The 20,115-nt window shown below is 39.6% G+C and overlaps 1 protein-coding gene across 1 annotated transcript in view; it reads left to right on the forward strand.

Annotated features, from left to right (window-relative positions):
• The window catches only part of SPMIP7 (sperm microtubule inner protein 7), a 63,392-nt gene that overhangs the window by 17,568 nt on the left and 25,709 nt on the right, over positions 1 to 20,115 (forward strand). Inside the window, exons 3-5 of the mRNA XM_070368867.1 lie at positions 14,377 to 14,455; positions 17,608 to 17,744; positions 19,557 to 19,624. Coding sequence (XP_070224968.1) covers positions 14,377 to 14,455; positions 17,608 to 17,744; positions 19,557 to 19,624 — 284 coding nt within the window. The remainder of the gene's footprint in view (positions 1 to 14,376; positions 14,456 to 17,607; positions 17,745 to 19,556; positions 19,625 to 20,115) is intronic.

The following is a 20,115-nucleotide window of genomic DNA, read 5'->3' on the forward strand; positions in this document are numbered from 1 at the left end:
TCTGGAAGGTCTCAGTTCACATACTGTTGAAGCCTTGCTTGGAGAATTTTGAGCATAACTTTTCTAGCATGTGAAATGAGTGCAATTGTGTGGTAGTTTGAGCATTCTTTGGCATTGCCTTTCTTTGGAGTTGGAATGAAAATGGACTATATCCAGTCCTGTGGCCACTGCTGAGTTCCCCAAATTTGCTGGCATATTAAGTGCAGCACTTTCACAGCATCATCTTTTAGGATTTGAAATAGCTCAACTGGAATTCCATCACCTCCACTAGCTTTGTTCTTAGTGATGCTTCCTAAAGCCCACTTGACTTTGCATTCCAGAATGTCTGGCTCTGGTGAGTGATCACACTATCATAGTTATCTGGGTCATTAAGATTTTTTTGTATAGTTCTTCTTTGTATTCTTTCCACCTCTTGATATCGTCTGCTCCTGTTAGGTCCATACCGTCTCTGTCCTGTATTGAGCCCATCTTTGCATGAAATGCTCCCTTGGTATCTCTAATTTTCTTTAAGAGATCTCTAGTCTTTCCCATTCTATTGTTTTCCTCCATTTCTTTGCACTGATCACTGAGGAAGGCTTTCTTATCTCTCCTTGCTATTCTTTGGAATTCTCCATTCAGATGGGTATATCTTTCCTTTTCTCCTTTGCCTTTAGCTTCTCTTCCTTTCTCAGCTATTTGTAATGCCTCCTCCAACAACCATTTTTCCTTTTTGCATTTATTTTTCTTGGGGATGGTCTTGATCACTGTCTCCTCTACAGTGTCATGAACTTCCATCCATAATTCTTTAGGCACTCTGTCTATCAAATCTAATGCCTTAAATCTATTTCTCACTTCCACTGTATAATCATAAGGGATTTGATTTAGGTCATACCTGAATGGTCTAGTGGTTTTCTGTACTTTCTTCAATTTAAGTCTGAATTTTGCAATAAAGTATGTTTGTGTGCAGTCAGCTCCTCATCTTGTTTTTGCTGACTGTATAGAGCTTCTCCATCTTTGGCTGTAAAGAATATAATCAATCTGATTTCAGTATTGACCATCTGGTGATGTCTATGTGTGGAATCATCTCTTGTGTTGTTGGAAGAGGGTTTTGCTATGACCAGTCCATTTTTTTGGCAAAACTCTGTTAGCCTTTGCCCTGCTTCAATACTCCAAGGCCAGACTTGCCGGTTACTCCAGGTATTTCTTGACTTCCTCCTTTTGCATTCCAGACCCCTATGATGAAAAGGACATCTTTTTTTTGGTGTTAGTTCTAGAAGGTCTTGTAGGTCATCATAGAACTGTTCAATTTCAGCTTCTTTGACTTTAGTGGTTTGGGCATAGACTTGGATTACTGTAATATTGAATGGCTTGCCTTGGAAATGAACAGAAATCATTCTGTCATTTTTGAGATTGCAACCAAGTACTGCATTTCGTACTCTTTTGTTGACTATGAGGGATACTCCATTTCTTCTAAGGGATTCAGTGGAGTAGAAGGTCATACACTCATCTTCTCCTGTGAGATCTCCAAAATTGCAGCTCACCGGTCAACAGTGGCCTGCTGTGGAGATGGGGGCTCTGGCTGCTGCAGACCTGGGACACGCAGCATGTGCAGAAGCCCTGTTGGAGGAGGTCGCCATTAGCCCCACCATAGAGCTGCCGAGCAGACAACCACAAACTGCAGAACAATTATACCAAAATAATTTTCAACCTGTTAAGAAAGTTCTAGGACCCACAATAGATTTCCCAACCTGGGAATTTGGCAAAGGGACTGAGGAACCCCAAGGAATCTGACTTTGGAGGCCAGTGGGATTTGATTACAGAACTTCCACAGGACTGGGGAAACAGACTCTTGGAGGGCACAAACAAAACCTTGTGTGCACCAGGAGCCAGGAGAAAGGAGCAGTGTCCCACAAGAGAGTGAGCAAGACTTGCCTGTGAGTGTCCAGGAGTCTCTGGTAGAGGCATGGGTGGCCTTCTGCGGGGTCAGGGGCACTGAACACAGCAGCATGGGCATGAGTCCTTTTGAAGGAGGTCACCATTCTCATTACCTCTGCCATGATTTGGCTTCAGGCCAAACAACAGGGAGGGAATGCAGCCCCACCTATCAACAGAAAATTGGATTAAAGTTTTACTGAGCATGGCCCTGCCCATCAGAACAAGACCCAGATTCCCCCTCAGTCAGTCTCTCCCATCAGGAAACTTCCACAAGCCTCTCATTCTTAACCATCAGAGGGCAGGCAGAATGAAAGAAGAAACAATATATGTATAATTAGAGTCCCTGAAGAAGAGCTAAATAATAGACTGGGTATAATATGTCAAACCAGTGTTTCTCAACCTTGATACAATTGACATTTGGTGGTGGTGGTGGTGGTATTTAGTGGCTAAGTCATGTCGGACTCATTTTTGGCCCACGGACTGTGTAGCCTACCAGGCTCCTCTGTCCATGGAATTTCCCAGGCAAGAATACTGGAGTGGGTTGCCATTTTCTTCTCCAGGAGATATTCCTAACCCAGGGATAGAACCCACATCTCGTGAATCAGCTGGCAGATTCTTTACCGCTGAGCTACCAGGGAAGCCCCACACTGACATTAAGGGCTGGGTAATTCTTTGTTGTGCGGGACATTGTGTGCAATGTAGGATCATTAGCAGCTTTCCTAGTTTCTCCCCACTAAACGCCAGTAAAACTCTCCTTGCTGAATTAATATACCTTCTCAGAAAGCTAGAAAATGGGCAGCAAAGTGGAGACAAAATAGACAAAATAGTGACAGTTTCCAAACCACAGCCCAAGGAAAGGAAATCATACAAAGCTTTTCATGCTTATGCAGTTGAGGAAATTGGAGTTGCAGGTGACTAAGTCAAGCAAAATGTGCATAGTAGGATATCTGGGTGGAGGGAGCTACATAGAAGGGGCTCTGGATACCTGGGTGTGGGGCAAAGAATGCACAGGTCTCTGAGTGTAGATCTGCATGTCCTTAAGAGGAAATTACCAAAGCTGGGCAAAGACCTATTGTACAGAACTTCATGATCATTCTCTTGATACTCAGACAGTCAAAGGATGGTTCATGTCCCCACAAAGAAGGAAGACACCTAATACATGGGATATCAGTAGATGCTTCAGAAGGATATCACCTCTAGTCAGGTCAAGACAGTCCTCTAAAGGTTCCTCTGGACTTCAACAAAGTTTAAAAGGAGCCCTCGAAAGCACCCAACTGATTTCAATTATTGAACTTTGCACTGAAATAGAGTCTAATACTGAGTATAAAACTACTTCTAGCAACCAACAAACTAAAGTGCAAAACAGACGCACAATAAAAAAAATCATTTTTATGCAGAGAAGAAGAAAAATATTACCCTAGTCAAGAGAAAAACAAATCAATAATACCAGACACAGGAGTGACAGACATGAAGAAACAACAGGAATATGTTACAAATTTGTTCCCTACATTCAGGCTGTGGAGGAGACCACAACCATGACAGCGTGGAAAATTGGCTGCACAAACAAGACGCAAAAGGATTTATAGAGAAAAATACAGCGTCTAAAATTAAAGATAAACAGCTCCAAAAGCAGATTAGACCCTGCAAAATAAAAGAATAATGAAAGACATAGGAATAGGAACTATCCAAAATAAACACAGGGAAAAGATCTGCAGTCAACTGTGGGACAATTTCAAGCAGCCTAACATACATGTAGTTGGAATCCCAGGGGAGAAAAGAAGGTGGGAAAAATTATTGGGGGAAATAATGGCCAAAATTATTCCTAACGGATGGAAATTATAAATCTGCAGACCCAAGAAATTCAGCAGATGCCAAGCTGAATATAGATGAACCCATGTACATCAATCACATTGCTGAAAAACAGTGATAAAAGAGAAGATCCTAAAACAGGTAGAGGAAGAAATGTATATACAAAGAAGCACATATAAAAATGGCAGAGGCTTCTTGTTAGAATCCGTACAAGCCAGAAGAAAATGAGAACACAGTAAATTTTTAAAAAGTCATCTAAGAACGCTTTAACCAGCAGTTACAAATATTTGGGAACCCTCTGGCAAAAATACAAAGTGTATTGAGAAACATTAAAAGTATGCAAATAGAGCAATTTGCTCTCATCTGGATTGGAAGGCTCAGTGTTAAAATTTTTTAGACCTTTCTAAGTTGATTTTTAGTCTTAGTGCAATTCAATCAACATCCAAGCTTTTTTTTTTTTTTTTTTTAACTTATTTTTGTTTCAGATGGTTGGATGAGGCATCTACATTCTAGCACATCTTCTTAATCACTAAACAAGTGAAAAACAGCTTGCTGCTGCTGCTGCTAAGTCGCTTCAGTCGTGTCCGACTCTGTACGACCCCATAGACGGCAGCCCACCAGGCTCCTCCGTCCCTGGGATTCTCCAGGCAAGAACACTGGAGTGGGTTGCCATTTCCTTCTCCAATGCAGGAAAGTGAAAAATGAAAGTGAAGTCTCTCAGTCATGTCTGACCCTTAGCGACCCCATGGATTGCAGCCCACCAGGCTCCTCCATCCATGGGATTTTCCAGGCAAGAGTACTGGAGTGGGGTGCCATTGCCTTCTCCGGAAAAACAGCTTACTTACATATAAAAAGGCTACTTACATATAAAAAGGCAACGGGAAAAGGTCATGATTGTCTAATAGGGGACTGGAATCCCCCAATAAATTATCTTACAAAAATATCAAACTTGGTTTTCCACTTTTCTACTCTTAAAAATGGAAAAAAATTCACATTAAAAAGAAAAGATCTTAGGCTGGTAAATAGCAAATAATCATGTTTACATCCAAGTCCTTCAAATAAATATTTTAAACAGACTTGTTTCCCAAAAAATAGGTCAAGTGTTTAGCCTACACTTGTTGGTCCACTAAAAGACCATTCATGAACTGGACTGCAACTCAGACCCTACCAAGAGCGACATGCAAGTCACTGAGGCTGGATATGCACCAGTGCATACTTCATACATGGGACATAGCTATTAATAACACTGCTATGCATACTACTGCCATAAGTAGTTTTACCCTGTAAAACCCCTCAAACCCAACTGGGAATGGAACTGCAAGGAAAGAACAAAAGAAAACACTTTGCCTGTTGTAGACATTTGCTCAGTAATTTTTAAAACTTATCACACTTTTGGGACTTAAAGATTACTGAACATGAGATAAAATTCAATACTGCTTACAAATCCCTGAAGTTGAAGAGCATATTCAACACTCCTGTGGAGAGCACACAAGGGAGTGTCCGTCACAGCATACATTATAGCATATTTTGCCTGGTCTAGTCCTGGCTTTTCATTCTAAAGTCTTAAATGGCCTTGGATCTTTAAAAGATGGAGACTTAATAAAAAATGGTGTTATGTTGCATTTTTCTGTTCTTACAACCAACTTTAGAAGTACAGTGGAAGGGTTGATAGGGCTTTCTGTATCTCCTCATACTTTAAAAGCCAATTTTAATGTGTTAATTGGAATATGACATCACAATAAAAATCAAATTGGCTTTTAAAGTATGAGGAGATACAGAAAGCCCTATGAACACCCAAGCTTTTTGAAAATTGAAAATTTCTCTATAAAATGAATACAGAAATCTAAGAATCATAAATAACCAAGACTAGTCTTAGCAAGGGAGTGGAATCAATATTCATTTTTAATCAAAGCTATGAACAGATTAAATTTATAAGGGGACTTCCTGAACCTGATTTTGGACATCTGTGGTACACTAAGGTTAAAGTAATGATAAAAGACAACTTTTTTTCCTTAGAATCAGGAATAAGAAATGCCTGCTCTTGCCATTTTTCTTTTCCATCTCATAGAGGTAATAGCTATTGCAGTAACATAAGGAAGAGAAGTAGAAGTCATAGATATTGGAAAGGAAGAAACAAATCCATCTTTACATAGATATTATATAGAAAACCCTCAGGAATCTGAAAAACAACTACTGAAAATAGTTGCTGAGTCAATTAAAGGCACAGGTTTATTGTTTAATGTACAAAAACCAATTGTATCTTTACATATCAGAAGCAAACAATTGGAAAATGAAAATTTAAGATTGTATTTTACAAACCAAAACTAACATAGAATTTTGTCCCAAACATGTCCCAAAGAAAGGCAATGCCAAAGAATGCTCAAACTACCACACAATTGCACTCATCTCACATGCCAGTAAAGTAATGCTTAAAATTCTCCAAGCCAGGCTGCAGCAATACATGAACCGTGAACTTCCAGATGTTCAAGCTGGTTTTAGAAAAGGCAGAGGAACCAGAGATCAAATTGCCAACATGCGCTGGATAGTCAAAAAACCAAAAAAGTTCCAGAAAAACATATATTTCTGCTTTATTGACTATGCTAAAGCCTTTGACTATGTGGATCACAATAAACTGTGGAAAATTCTGAAAGAGATGGGAATACCAGACCACCTGATCTGCCTCTTGAGAAACCTATATGCAGGTCAAGAAGCAACAGTTAGAACTGGACATGGAACAACAGACTGGTTCCAAATAGGAGAAGGAGTACGTCAAGGCTGTATATTGTCACCCTGCTTATTTAACTTCTGTGCAGAGTACATCATGAGAAACACTGGGCTGGATGAAGCACAAGCTGGAATCAAGATTGCCGGGAGAAATATCAATAACCTCAGATATGCAGATGACACCACCCTTATGGCAGAAAGCGAAGAATAACTAAAGAGCCTCTTAATGAAAGTGAAAGAGGAGAATGAAAAAGTTGACTTAAAGCTCAACATTCAGAAAACGAAGATCATGGTATCCAGTCCCATCACTTCATGGCAAATAGATGGGAAAACAGTGGAAACAGTGTCAGACTTTATTTTTGGGGGCTCCAAAATCACTGCAGATGGTGACTGCAGCCATGAAATTAAAAGACGCTTACTCTTAGAAGGAAAGTTATGACTAACCTAGAGCAGAGACATTACTTTGCCAACAAAGGTCCGTCTAGTCAAGGCTGTTGTTTTTCCTGTGGTCATGTATGGATGTGAGAGTTGGACTATGAAGAAAGCTGAGTGCTGAAGAATTGATGCTTTTAAACTGTGGTGTTGGAGAAGACTCTTGAGAGCCCGTTGGACTGCAAGGAGATCTAAGAAGTCCATCCTAAAGGAGATCAGTCCTGGGTGTTCATTGGAAGGACTGATGTTGAAGCTGAAACTCCAATACTTTGGCCACCTGATGCGAAGAGCTGACTCATTTGAAAAGACCCTGGTGCTAGGAAAGATTGAGGGCAGGAGGAGAAGGGGATGACAGAGGATGAGATGGTTGGATGGCATCACCGACTTGATGGACATGGGTTTGGGTTAACTCCAGGAGTTGGTGATGGCAGGGAGGCCTGGCATGCTGCGGTTCATGGGGTCACAAAGAGTCGGACACGACTGAGCGACTGAACTGAACTGAACTGAACTGATGCACATTTTCTTCCCCGAAACTAGAGTACTATACTGAGTGAAGTAAAGAAGACCTAAATAAATGGAAAGCAAACCAGGCTTATAGACAGAAAGACGTATTAGTGTTAAAAATCCTAAGAGGCACTTTTAAAGAAATTGGCAAGCTGATTGTAAAATCAGTATACAATGGAAACCTGAAATAGCTAAAATTATTTTGAATAAAAAGGACAAGTTGGAGGATTTATTCCACCTGATTTCAAGTCTTACTATAAAGCTACAATAATCATTGAGTGAGTGTGAGTGAAGTCGCACAGTCGTGTCTGACTCTTTGCGACCCCATGGACTGTAGCTACCAGATTCCTCTGTCGATGGGATTTTCCAGGCAAGAGTACTGGAGTGGGTTGCCATTTACCAATAGGCAAATGATAGACATACAGATTAATGGAACCTAAGAGTCCAGAAATACAGCCACGAATGTGCCAAACATTTTATTGAAGAAAGGAAAGTCTTTTAATGTATTATAGAAACAGCTGGATATACCATTAACCTGTACAAAAAATAATCTTAAATGGATAATAAGCCTTAATATAAAATTAAGGTTATAAAATTTTTTAAATATTTAGATTTTCAAAATGCATTATTAAGAAAATTAATCAGCAAGCCTCATAATGGGAAAATATTCACATTCATATAAATAAGAAAGGATTTGTTTCTAAGATGTATAAAGATCGCTTAAAATCAATCAGGAACAAGATGAACACCCCAAATGAAAAATTTTCAAAAAATCTGAAGAGACACCTCAGAAAAAAATATAAGAATGGCTAATGGACATATTAAAAAATGCTTGATGTGCTGAGTCATTAGTGAAATACAACTTAAATACAGTATATCTCCACAATAGCTAAAAATTTTTTATAAATAAAATTTTATTTTAACTCACAAAAAATAAGAATATACAAATAGTTCACTGAATTAGGAAGAAGAGAAAACTAACATGCCTAACAGCTGCACTCATCTCACATGCTAGTAAAGTAATGCTCAAAATTCTCCAAACCAGGCTTCAGCAATACATGAACCGTGAACTTCCAGATGTTCAAGCTGGTTTTATTTTTTTATTTTTAATTTTATTTTATTTTTAAACATTACATAATTGTATTAGTTTTGCCAAATATCAAAATGAATCCGCCACAGGTATACATGTGTTCCCCATCCTGAACCCTCCTCCCTCCTCCCTCCCCATACCATCCCTCTGGGTCGTCCCAGTGCACCAGCCCCAAGCATCCAGTATCGTGCATCGAACCTGGACTGGCAACTCGTTTCATACATGATATTTTACATGTTTCAATGTCATTCTCCCAAATCTTCCCACCCTCTCCCTCTCCCACAGAGTCCATAAGACTGTTCTATACATCAGTGTCTCTTTTGCTGTCTCGCATAATCGGGTTATTGTTACCATCTTTCTAAAGTCCATATATATGCGTTAAGATACTCTATTGGTGTTTTTCCTTCTGGCTTACTTCACTCTGTATAATAGGCTCCAGTTTCATCCACCTCATTAGAACTGATTCAAATGTATTCTTTTTAATGGCTGAGTAATACTCCATTGTGTATATGTACCATAGCTTTCTTATCCATTCATCTGCTGATGGACATCTAGGTTGCTTCCATGTCCTGGCTATTATAAACAGTGCTGCGATGAACATTGGGGTACACATGTCTCTTTCAATTCTGGTTTCCTCAGTGTGTATGCCCAGCAGTGGGATTGCTGGATCATAAGGCAGTTCTATTTCCAGTTTTTTAAGGAATCTCCACACTGTTCTCCATAGTGGCTGTACTAGTTTGCATTCCCACCAACAGTGTAAGAGGGTTCCCTTTTCCACACCCTCTCCAGCATTTATTATTTGTAGACTTTTGGATCGCAGCCATTCTGACAGGTGTGAAATGGTACCTCATAGTGGTTTTGATTTGCATTTCTCTGATAATGAGTGATGTTGAGCATCTTTTCATGTGTTTGTTAGCCATCTGTATGTCTTCTTTGGAGAAATGTCTATTTAGTTCTTTGGCCCATTTTTTGATTGGGTCATTTATTTTTCTGGAGTTGAGCTGTAGGAGTTGCTTGTATATTTTTGAGATTAGTTGTTTGTCAGTTGCTTCATTTGCTATTATTTCCTCCCATTCTGAAGGCTGTCTTTTCACCTTGCTAATAGTTTCCTTCGTTGTGCAGAAGCTTTTAGGTTAATTAGGTCCCATTTGTTTATTTTCGCTTTTATTTCCAATATTCTGGGAGGTGGGTCATAGAGGATCCTGCTGTGATGTATGTCAGAGAGTGTTTTGCCTATGTTCTCCTCTAGGAGTTTTATAGTTTCTGGTCTTACGTTGAGATCTTTAATCCATTTTGAGTTTATTTTTGTGTATGGTGTTAGAAAGCGTTCTAGTTTCATTCTTTTACAAGTGGTTGACCAGATTTCCCAGCACCACTTGTTAAAGAGATTGTCTTTTCTCCATTGTATATTCTTGCCTTCTTTGTCAAAGATAAGGTGTCCATATGTGCGTGGATTTATCTCTGGGCTTTCTATTTTGTTCCATTGATCTATATTTCTGTCTTTGTGCCAGTACCATACTGTCTTGATAACTGTGGCTTTGTAGTAGAGCCTGGAGTCAGGTAGGTTGATTCCTCCAGTTCCATTCTTCTTTCTCAAGATCACTTTGGCTATTCGATGTTTTTTGTATTTCCATACAAATTGTGAAATTATTTGTTTTAGCTCTGTGAAGAATACCTTTGGTAGCTTGATAGGGATTGCATTGAATCTATGAATTGCTTTGGGTAGTATACTCATTTTCACTATATTGATTCTTCCAATCCATGAACATGGTATATTTCTCCATCTATTAGTGTCCTCTTTGATTTCTTTCACCAGTGTTTTATAGTTTTCTATATATAGGTCTTTAGTTTCTTTAGGTAGATATATTCCTAAGTATTTTATTTTTTCCGTTGCAATGGTGAATGGAATTGTTTCCTTAATTTCTCTTTCTGTTTTCTCATTATTAGTGTATAGGAATGCAAGGGATTTCTGTGTGTTGATTTTATATCCTGCAACTTTACTATAATCATTGATTAGTTCTAGTAATTTTCTGGTGGAGTCTTTAGGTTTTCTATGTAGAGGATCATGTCATCTGCAAATAGTGAGAGTTTTACTTCTTCTTTTCAGTTTGGATTCCTTTTATTTCTTTTTCTGCTCTGATTGCTGTGGCCAAAACTTCAAAAAACTATGTTGAATAGTAATGGTGAAAGTGGGCACCCTTGTCTTGTTCCTGACTTTAGAGGAAATGCTTTCAATTTTTCACCATTGAGGATAATGTTTGCTGTGGGTTTGTCATATATAGCTTTTATTATGTTGAGGTATGTTCCTTCTATTCCTGCTTTCTGGAGAGTTTTTATCATAAATGGATATTGAATTTTGTCAAAGGCTTTCTCTGCATCTATTGAGATACTCATATGGTTTTTATTTTTCAATTTGTTAATGTGGTGTATTACATTGATTGATTTGCGGATACTGAAGAATCCTTGCATCCCTGGGATAAAGCCCACTTGGTCATGGTGTATGATCTTTTTAATGTGTTGTTGGATTCTGATTGCTAGAATTTTGTTAAGGATAAAATTTAAAAGACTGAAAATTCCAACTGTTGACAAGGATCCAGAACGCTGGACCTCTTACACCCTGCTGGTGGGAATGTGAATTGTTACAAATACTGCAGAAACTTTAACACTTTGTTCAGAAGTTAGACACACACCTATCAAGTGTCCAGACATGCTACTCTTAGATATTTACACAAGACAAATTTGAATATATGTCCACACAATGACTTGAGCATAAATACTCAGAGAAGCTTTATTCCTTGTTGACAAAAAGTGGAAACAAATTGTTGATGTGCATGTGAAAGTATGAACACATTGTAGCGTCCATACAATAGAATAATATCCAGCAAGTAAGGTCTGTTATTCTAATACATGTGACAGCAGGAATGAAACTGAAAATCGTTATACTGAATGAAAGTAGCCAGAAACATATTAGCTGATTCTACTTAACTAAAGCTCTAAAAATGCAAAACAGCATAGAGTGACAAAAAAAGCAGATTACTTGTTGACCTGGACTGGGAACATAGGGATATATGGATACAAAGAAGCATGAGAAATCCTTTTTCAAAATATAAATACTCTGAATCTTGTCTGTTGTGGTGGTTTCATGAAAAAAAATATATATATATAGCTATAATATCAAATCATATGCATTAATCAGATTTAGTTCATTAGAGATCTCAATATAGTTTATCTTTTAATGAAGGATATGGTAAACAACTTTATGTCAGTGAACTTGACATTTTAGTTAAAATGAGCAAATTCCTTGAAAACACAGCTTATCACAACTGACATAATAAAGTCTGAGTGACAGAGGAACCAGAGATCAAATTGCCAACATCCATTGGATCATAGAAAAAGCAAGAGGGTTCCAGAAAAACATCTACTTCTGCTTTATTGACTACGCCAAAGACATTCACTGTGTGGATCACAAAAAAAAAAAAAAAAAAAACTGTGGAAAATTCTTAAAGAGATGGGAATACCAGACCACCTTACCTGCCTCCTGAGAAATCTGTATGTAGATCAGGAAGCAACAGATAGAACTGGACATGGAACAATGGACTGGTTCCTAATTGGAGGAGTATGTCAAGGCTGTACTGTCACCCTGCTTATTTAACTTATATGCAGAGTACATCATGCATAATGCCAGGCTGGATGAAGCACAAGCTGGAATCAAGATTGCTGGGAAGAATATCAGTAACCTCAGATATGCAGATGACACCACCCTTATAGCAGAAAGTGAAGAAGAACTAAAGAGCCTCTTGATGAAAGTGAAAGAGAAGAGTGAATAAGCTGGCTTAAAACTCATTATTCAAAAAACTAAGATCATGATATCCAGTCCCATCACTTTATGACAAATAGATGGGGAAACAGTGACTGACTGTATTTTCTTGGGCTCCAAAATCACTGCAGATGGTGACTGCAGGCTTGAAATTAAAAAATACTTGGTCCTTTGAGGAAAAGCTATGACCAACCTAGACAGCATACTAAAAAGCAGAGACGTTACTTTGCCAACAAAGGTCCGTCTAGTCCAAGCTATGGTTTTTCTGGTAGTCTTGTATGAATGTAAGAGTTGAACCATAAAGAAAGCTGAATACTGAAGAATTGATGCTTTTGAACTGTGGTGTTGGAGAAGACACTTGAGAGTCCCTTGGACTGCAAGGAGATCAAACCAGTCAATGCTGAAGGAAATCAGTCCTGAATATTCATTGGAAGGTCTGATGTTGAAGCTGAAGCTTCACTATTTTGGCCACCTGATGTGAAGAACTGACTCACTGGGAAAACACCTGATGCTGGGAAAGATTGAAGGTGGAAGGAGAAGGGGACGACAGAGGATGAGATGGTTGGATGGCATCACTGACTCAATGGACATGAGTTTGAGCAAGCTCTGGGAGTTGATGATGGACAGAGAAGCCTGGGGTGCCTCAGTCCATGGGGTTGGAAAGAGTCAGACACAACTGAGTGACTGAACTGAGCTGAACAGAATAGCCCTTTATCTATTAAAATAGTTTAATTGATTATTAAAACACTTTTCACAGAAAAACTCCAGGGTTAGATAGTTTTACTGATGAATAAAAGGATGTTTAAGGCAGAAATAATATCATCTGATCCAAATAATATATCTGAGAACAAAAGAAGCCTGTCATCAAAATGTGAAAAAGATCCTACAACAAAAATTAGTCTGATATGCCTATGAACAGGCATATGAAAAATATTCTTAGCAAAATTTTACTAAATTGAATTTGCATGTTAAGTCGCTTCAGTCATGTCCACCTCTTTGTGACCCTATGCCTGTAGCCCACCAGGCTCCTCTGTCCCTGGGATTCTCCAGGCAGGAATACTAGAGTGGGTTGCCATGACCTTCTCCAGGGGATCTTTCCAACCCAAGGATTGAACGTGCATCTCCTCAGTCTCCTGCATTGGCAGGTGGGTTCTTTACCACTCGCACCATCTGGGAAGACCAATTGGTGATATATAAAAAGGATAAGACATTAGGTCTAAGTGCTGATTATTCCAGGATTGCAAATTTGGTTCAGAATTCCAAGTCAGTGACTATAGTTTACTATATGTGTTCTCAAACTACCACATACTAAGTCACTTCAGTTGTGTCTGACTCTTTGTGACCCTTTGGACCATAGCCCGTCAGGCTCCTCTGTCCATGAGATTCTCCAGGCCAGAATACAGAATGGGTTACCATTTCCTCCTTCATGGGCTATTCGCTACCCAGGGATCTAACCCACATCTTGCGTCTTCTGCACTGGTAGGTGGGTTCTTTACCACTAGCAGCACCTGGGAAGCCCCTAACTACCACAGAGTTAAAAATAAATAATACAAGATGTCTGGGGAAGCATCAAATATTTTAAAATGAAGTACCACGGCTCTAAATAATTCATGGGTCAAAGAAGAAATCATGGGAGAAATTAGAAAATGCTTTTTAACCTAAATTATAAATTTGAAAATAAAACTGATAATTTTATATAAAGGAGTTAAAAGTGTTCTAGGAAGAAACAATTTGTCTTTTGTGTGTATATAAGAAAATAAGAAAGGTCTAGAATTAATTACATAAATTGCAATCTTAAACTGAGAAAATGATTAAGCCAAAAATCAGGGAGATTAAAAAGATGAGTAGAATAATATATATTTGTAAATTTTAATGTAATCAGTAGCAATGTGTGTGTGTGTGTGTGTAAACAATGTAAATTTTCAAGATAATAGAGGACAGTAGGAAAGCATTAAATCTGGTTGATCCAAGAGATGCTTTGAAAGAAGAAAAAAATGCAGAAAGATGAGAAAAGAAATAGATGAATAGAAAACATTAGCAATTCTCATTTATATCTTATCTTTTTAACATTATTCACCCCTTCTAGGATAATGGAGAACCAGTTTTACAATCAAACAAGAAATATAGTGCAAAAGACTCATTTTACAAGTCCTCTACACAAAAAAGTAAGCATTTTTTCCCAATAGAATTTGATTTAAAAATATATTTCTATTTATTTTTTCTTTAATAACACATCTCCTTCCTGTGCACAATATTCAGGTCCTGCGAGGACTTCAAAGAACTTCAGACACAATTCTTTACTTACTTACATTGATTGCTAAAATAAACAGTTCAACGGAGAAAAACCTACATTTAATAGAAAAATAAAACCAGAACAGAAAGGAAATGGTCAGAGAGAGAGGATGAGATAAGGGTACAGCATCATAGAAAAGGAGAGCAGAGAAGTTTGAAGGAGAGAATCAAAGTATCTGTTATATGTCTACGCCCCAGGCTGAGATTCTCCAGTGAGTACTCACTCTAAAGGGAGATGGACGCTAAACCACAAGCCTAATAGGTAGACAGATCATATCTTAGAAGGTAATAAGTCAATGCAAAAATGAGAAAAAAAAGTAAAACATGATAAGATCAGGAGTGCCTGGAGGTCTGGGTGGGCCTCCTTGCACAGTGAGATTTGAGCAGAAACTTGGAGGAGATGAGGGGATGTGCAGATGTCTGGAGGGACTGTTTTCCAGTCAAAGGGATTACAGAGTAACAGCCCCATGTCAGACATGTGACTGAGGTGTCTATCAAGGAAGAACAAAGGCCAGGGTCTGCAGCAGAGTAAGGGGGCGGTAGTAGAAGAAGTCAGGAAGTGCCAGAACCCAGATCTCATGGGGCACATTAAGAAACTGTAAATAGTAGGGCACTGGCAGTGAAGTGGCCAGATCCGGTGTGTATATCAACAGTCATGGTGGCTGTTGGATTCAGAGTGGACTGAGTGAGAGAATAAGCTGGCAGACCAGTTAGAAGGCTGCCACTGTCATCTAGGTCAGAGGTAATAGCAGGTAGGAGGAGTTCAGTAGGAAGTTTTAACAGTTATTGGCCTCTGGATACATTTTGAAAGCAGAGCCAACACAATTTCCAGGCTGGAGAGTATGAGTCTGAAAGAAGGAGGCATGGAGAATGATTCCAAGGTTTTAGGTTCTGCAGCCGCATGGACTGAAGCTATTGCTTATCACAGTGAAGGCAGGTAGAGAAGGTTTGGAGTGAAAGAAGAGAAGTCACTTTTAGACATGCTGAATATCAGAGTTGCTCATTAGGCATCCTAGTGGATATATCAACTGGGCTGTGGGTCTGCAGTCTGTGGGGAGAGGGCTGGGCTGGAGGAATACATCTGGTTGTCATGATTTATAGGCAGGGATGCCAAACCACAGCATTGAATGAACCAAAGAAGAGCAGAGCTTGAGTCTTGGCATGTGTACATCAAGGAAAAGGAGAGAAGGAAGCCCGCAAAAGAGACCAAGAGGAGGCAACAGGTAGAGGAGGAAGAAGATGCAGAGATGGCTTTAGGGAGGAGGGGGGTGAACTGCTTCACATCATGTGAATATAACTGACCCTTCAGAAGCCAGTAATCGAGATGGGAGTCCTAACTGACCATCAGTGGCTGAGTGACCTCAAGCAAACAAACTCAGTTCTCTAAGCCATAGTTTATTTATGTGTTAATGTTCTTCTTGTCCTGCTGCAGAGACCAAATGAAAAAAAAAAAAGTGTGTAACAGATTACCACAATGTATCAGCTTTAAATCATGCCCATTTATCATCTCACATTTCCATAAGATGAAAGTGCTGGCATGTCTACACTGTGTTCAATGCTCAGGGTTTCTCAGGCTGGAATCAAGACATCAGTGACAGTTGGGTTCTCATCTCCCAGGATCATTTGGATTGTTGGCAGACCTCAGCTCAGTGCAGCTGTGGGACTCACCGGTTTTGTTTAAGGATAACTGAAGAGTGTCTCCTGCTGTTTTCTTGCCTCTTTTAGGGCTCACCTGTTTAGGTTAGAACCACTTAGGATAAGCCACCTTTTGATTCACTCAGATTCAGCTGATTACAGACCTTAATTACATGTGTGCAATCCCTTTTGCTTAAAGCTCAACATTCAGAAAACAAAGATCATGGCATCTGGTCCCATCACTTCATGGGAAATAGATGGGGAAACAGTGGAAACAGTATCAGACTTTAATTTTGGGGGCTCCAAAATCACTGCATATCGTGACTGCAGCCATGAAATTAAAAGACACTTACTCCTTGGAAGGAAAGTTATGACCAACCTGCTGCTGCTGCTGCTTCTAAGTCGCTTCAGTCATGTCCGACTCTGTGCGACCCCATAGACGCCAGCCCACCAGGCTCCCCCGTCCCTGGGATTCTCCAGGCAAGAACACTGGAGTGGGTTGCCATTTCCTTCTCCAATGCATGAAAGTGAAAAGTGAAAGTGAAGTCGTTCAGTCGTGTCCAACTCTTAGCGACCCCATGGATTGCAGCCTACCAGCCTCCATCCATGGGATTTTCCAGGCAAGAGTAATGGAGTGGGGTGCCATTGCCTTCTCCGTATGACCAACCTAGACAGCATATTAAAAAGCAGAGACATTACTTTGCCAACAAAGGTCCGTCTAGTCAAGGCTGTGGTTTTTCCAGTGGTCATGTATGGATGTGAGAGTTGGACTGTGAAGAAAGGTGAGCGTCGAAGAATTGATGCTTTTGAACTGTGGTGTTGGAGAAGGCTCTTGAGAGTCCCTTGGACTGCAAGGAGATCCAACCAGTCCATTCTGAAGGAGATCAGCCCTGGGTGTTCTTTGGAAGGAATGATGCTAAAGCTGAAACTCCAGTACTTTGGCCACCTCATGCGAAGAGTTGACTCATTGGAAAAGACTCTGATGGTGGGAGGGATTGGGGGCAGGAGGAGAAGGGGACGACAGAGGATGAGATGGCTGGATGGCATCACTGACTCGATGGACGTGAGTCTGAGTGAACTCCGGGAGTTGGTGATGGACAGGGAGGCCTGGCGTGCTGCGATTCATGGGGTCGCAAAGAGTCGGACACGACTGAGCGACTAAACTGAACTGAATCCCTCTTGCCATATAAATTTGCCGTAGAAACTGTCATAGGAGTGGTACCTCTCACAGTCATTTGCTCTGCTCACACTAGTGGTTGTGCACAGTGTGTACACGAGGGGCAGGAGTCTTGAGGGACATCTTCCTACTACAGAATGCGATATTGTTAGCAACCATGCTAGTTGGATATGTATGTTTCACAAAATGTCATTATTTAATAATTTTATAGAGCTTATGAAATGGTTCCTTGGGACAAGATGCTACCACCAAAACTTGATCCAGAAGAAACAACAGTGGAAAAAGCCGCTGACCCTGTTTCACATTGTTTTACACTGAAAAGATATGAAGGATTGCCAGCAATAACACAGGTCAGTGATTAGGGACCTTAATTATTTGTGCACAATCCCTTTTACTTTATAGTTACATTTTTTTGAAATAATGCATTTATTACTGAACCAAACTTTAAAGCACAATAATATTTATTTTATTGTTATGAAAAGAGCAAAGCAAATATATACATTTATGGAACTGAAACTTCCAAAATCATAAGTCATCAATAACCTCAAATGCATTCATACCTATATTGAAACTTTTCAAATTTCATTTAAAGACCACCTCTTTCTCAAAAGTTATTTTCAAATACTGTGTTTACTTTAAAAATTGCAGAAGAAGGAGTAAGTAATGAAGACAGAGATATGATTATGATTCCTCCAGAGAGCCTATGCTGAGAACAGTCCTTAAATCCAGAACTTAGCTCTGCGCTTTTTGAGGCAGAATGGGAAAATCCATGAATCATAAAGCTTTTGTGACAGACATACCCAATTATTGGTAGAGATGTTCATTGTTTTCATTTCTGACATCAAGAACTCATCTTGGGGGGTGGGGGAGTCATCACAGGGATTATTATATCCACATAAAAGCCAGGGTGCTTTCCTTAAAGGATGAATCACTCCATGTTACCACACTGATTAAAACCCATCACCTTCTAGAAGGTAAAACTCATTCTCCTTGCATGGCACATACCCAGGTCTCTGTTATTTGCCCATGAACTCCGTCTTATCCTCAGCTCTCTCCATCTCTTCCTCTAGCTTCTACTCCACCACTGACATCTCACCCTCCACATTGCACATCACATTCTGTGCTGAGCTGCTCTCAAATCTCCGAGTCCACCTGCTGCTTCCTCCAGCCTTGTCTTTTGCAGATAGTGGTCCGTTGCCTTCACCACTGTTTTCTCTGGGCTATATCTCGAGAACCATTCAGGTATTACTTTAGGCCTCACAGTTGCATGGGATGTCCTTGCTCTGTGCTTGCAAAACACCTTCTGCTTCCCTCGATTCCCTCATCTTTTGGGGGGAAATCTGAGCCCTGGAACCACCTTTCAGAATGAAGTTTTTAATATGTAAAATACACGGGACTATAAAAGAGATCAGCTATGTATTGAAATACAGTTCTAAACATGGACTCCTAAGACTTTCATGAGCTATAGGTTAAGAAGTCTAGATTATCTTGAAACACTTCAGCTTTTACAGTGAAAAAAATGATAATAAGAGGAGAAAATAAAGCATTAGTATAAAATCTCAGCATGTGATTTGCACACAGAAATTAAAACCAATTAAAGGACCAAAAATATGCCTGGATTCCTAACTATTAATATTTTTAAGGCTCTCTCAACTCCTTTAAAATATTTTATACCTTGTGAGAGCTGGTCTTTTATTACATATTCTTTGGTGTTGAATTATACTTGTGTCCAAAGTCCTTCACAGCAGGATGAGATTCAGAGTTCAGGCTCTGGGTGGGAGAGACTACCCTGAGGCTGAGGAGCCAAGAAAGCACCATCTTGAGATGAGAACTCAAGTCAGACCTTTCACAAGGGCTTCAGTCTGGAGGAGGTGGCTAACGAGGCAGAGTCCAGCTCCGGAAAACAGAGTTGACACTGAGGGCCTGAGGGCAAAGCAGAGAGCAGGAGCAGTTCCAGAGCAGCCCCTGAGTGGGTAACGATGCTCCAGCAGTGCCTCCACTAGGTGCCCTGGGCCTGTGCCTGTGATAGGAGGGACTGAGCTTGTGTACTAGGAATTACGGTACTTGAAACTTGCATACCAGAAATAGCAGCAATTGAAATTTAAATACTAGAAATTACAGTCACTTTGCTAAATACTTGTCATTCATTTTGATGATTTTAGATGGTTGGTGGACTCTGGGACAGATTTCAAACAAGATCTTTCTTGGCCCCAGTCAAGCCAGTTAATTTGTAAGTTTTATCTCCTAATGTTCTCATCACTGTCACATATTTACCTTTAATCATCGGATGCTCTAGCCCACAGGTGAGGAGCACATCCTCTGGAGAGTATCCTAGAGGCCCTCAAGCTTCGTCCTTGTGGCTGGAGAGAGAACCCAAACCCCAGTGCGTGTTCCAGCTTTCTCTGGTTTTCCCTTAACCCTTCTTAAAGTGTAGACTATCAAATATACCACAACCACTTAAAAATAAGGAGTGTTTTTATATCATTTGATATGAAGATTTATAGTGTTGTAAAATACCTGGGCTTCAAGGGATTATAAATTATTTTCCATCAACTTTTGTATCTTATAGTTATTTTGTGTTCTGTTAACACTAAAAGCAATGACTTTATTACTAACCATTCCACAAATATAATTTTATGCGTTTAGTCTAAAAATACTTGGTATTTCTGTCTTTGAAAATGTCACTGTTTGGGGTTTTTTTCTTCTAATTTTAACTCACAA

The sequence above is a fragment of the Bos mutus genome, chromosome 4 (assembly GCF_027580195.1).
Source record: "Bos mutus isolate GX-2022 chromosome 4, NWIPB_WYAK_1.1, whole genome shotgun sequence".
Classification (NCBI taxonomy): domain Eukaryota; kingdom Metazoa; phylum Chordata; class Mammalia; order Artiodactyla; family Bovidae; genus Bos; species Bos mutus.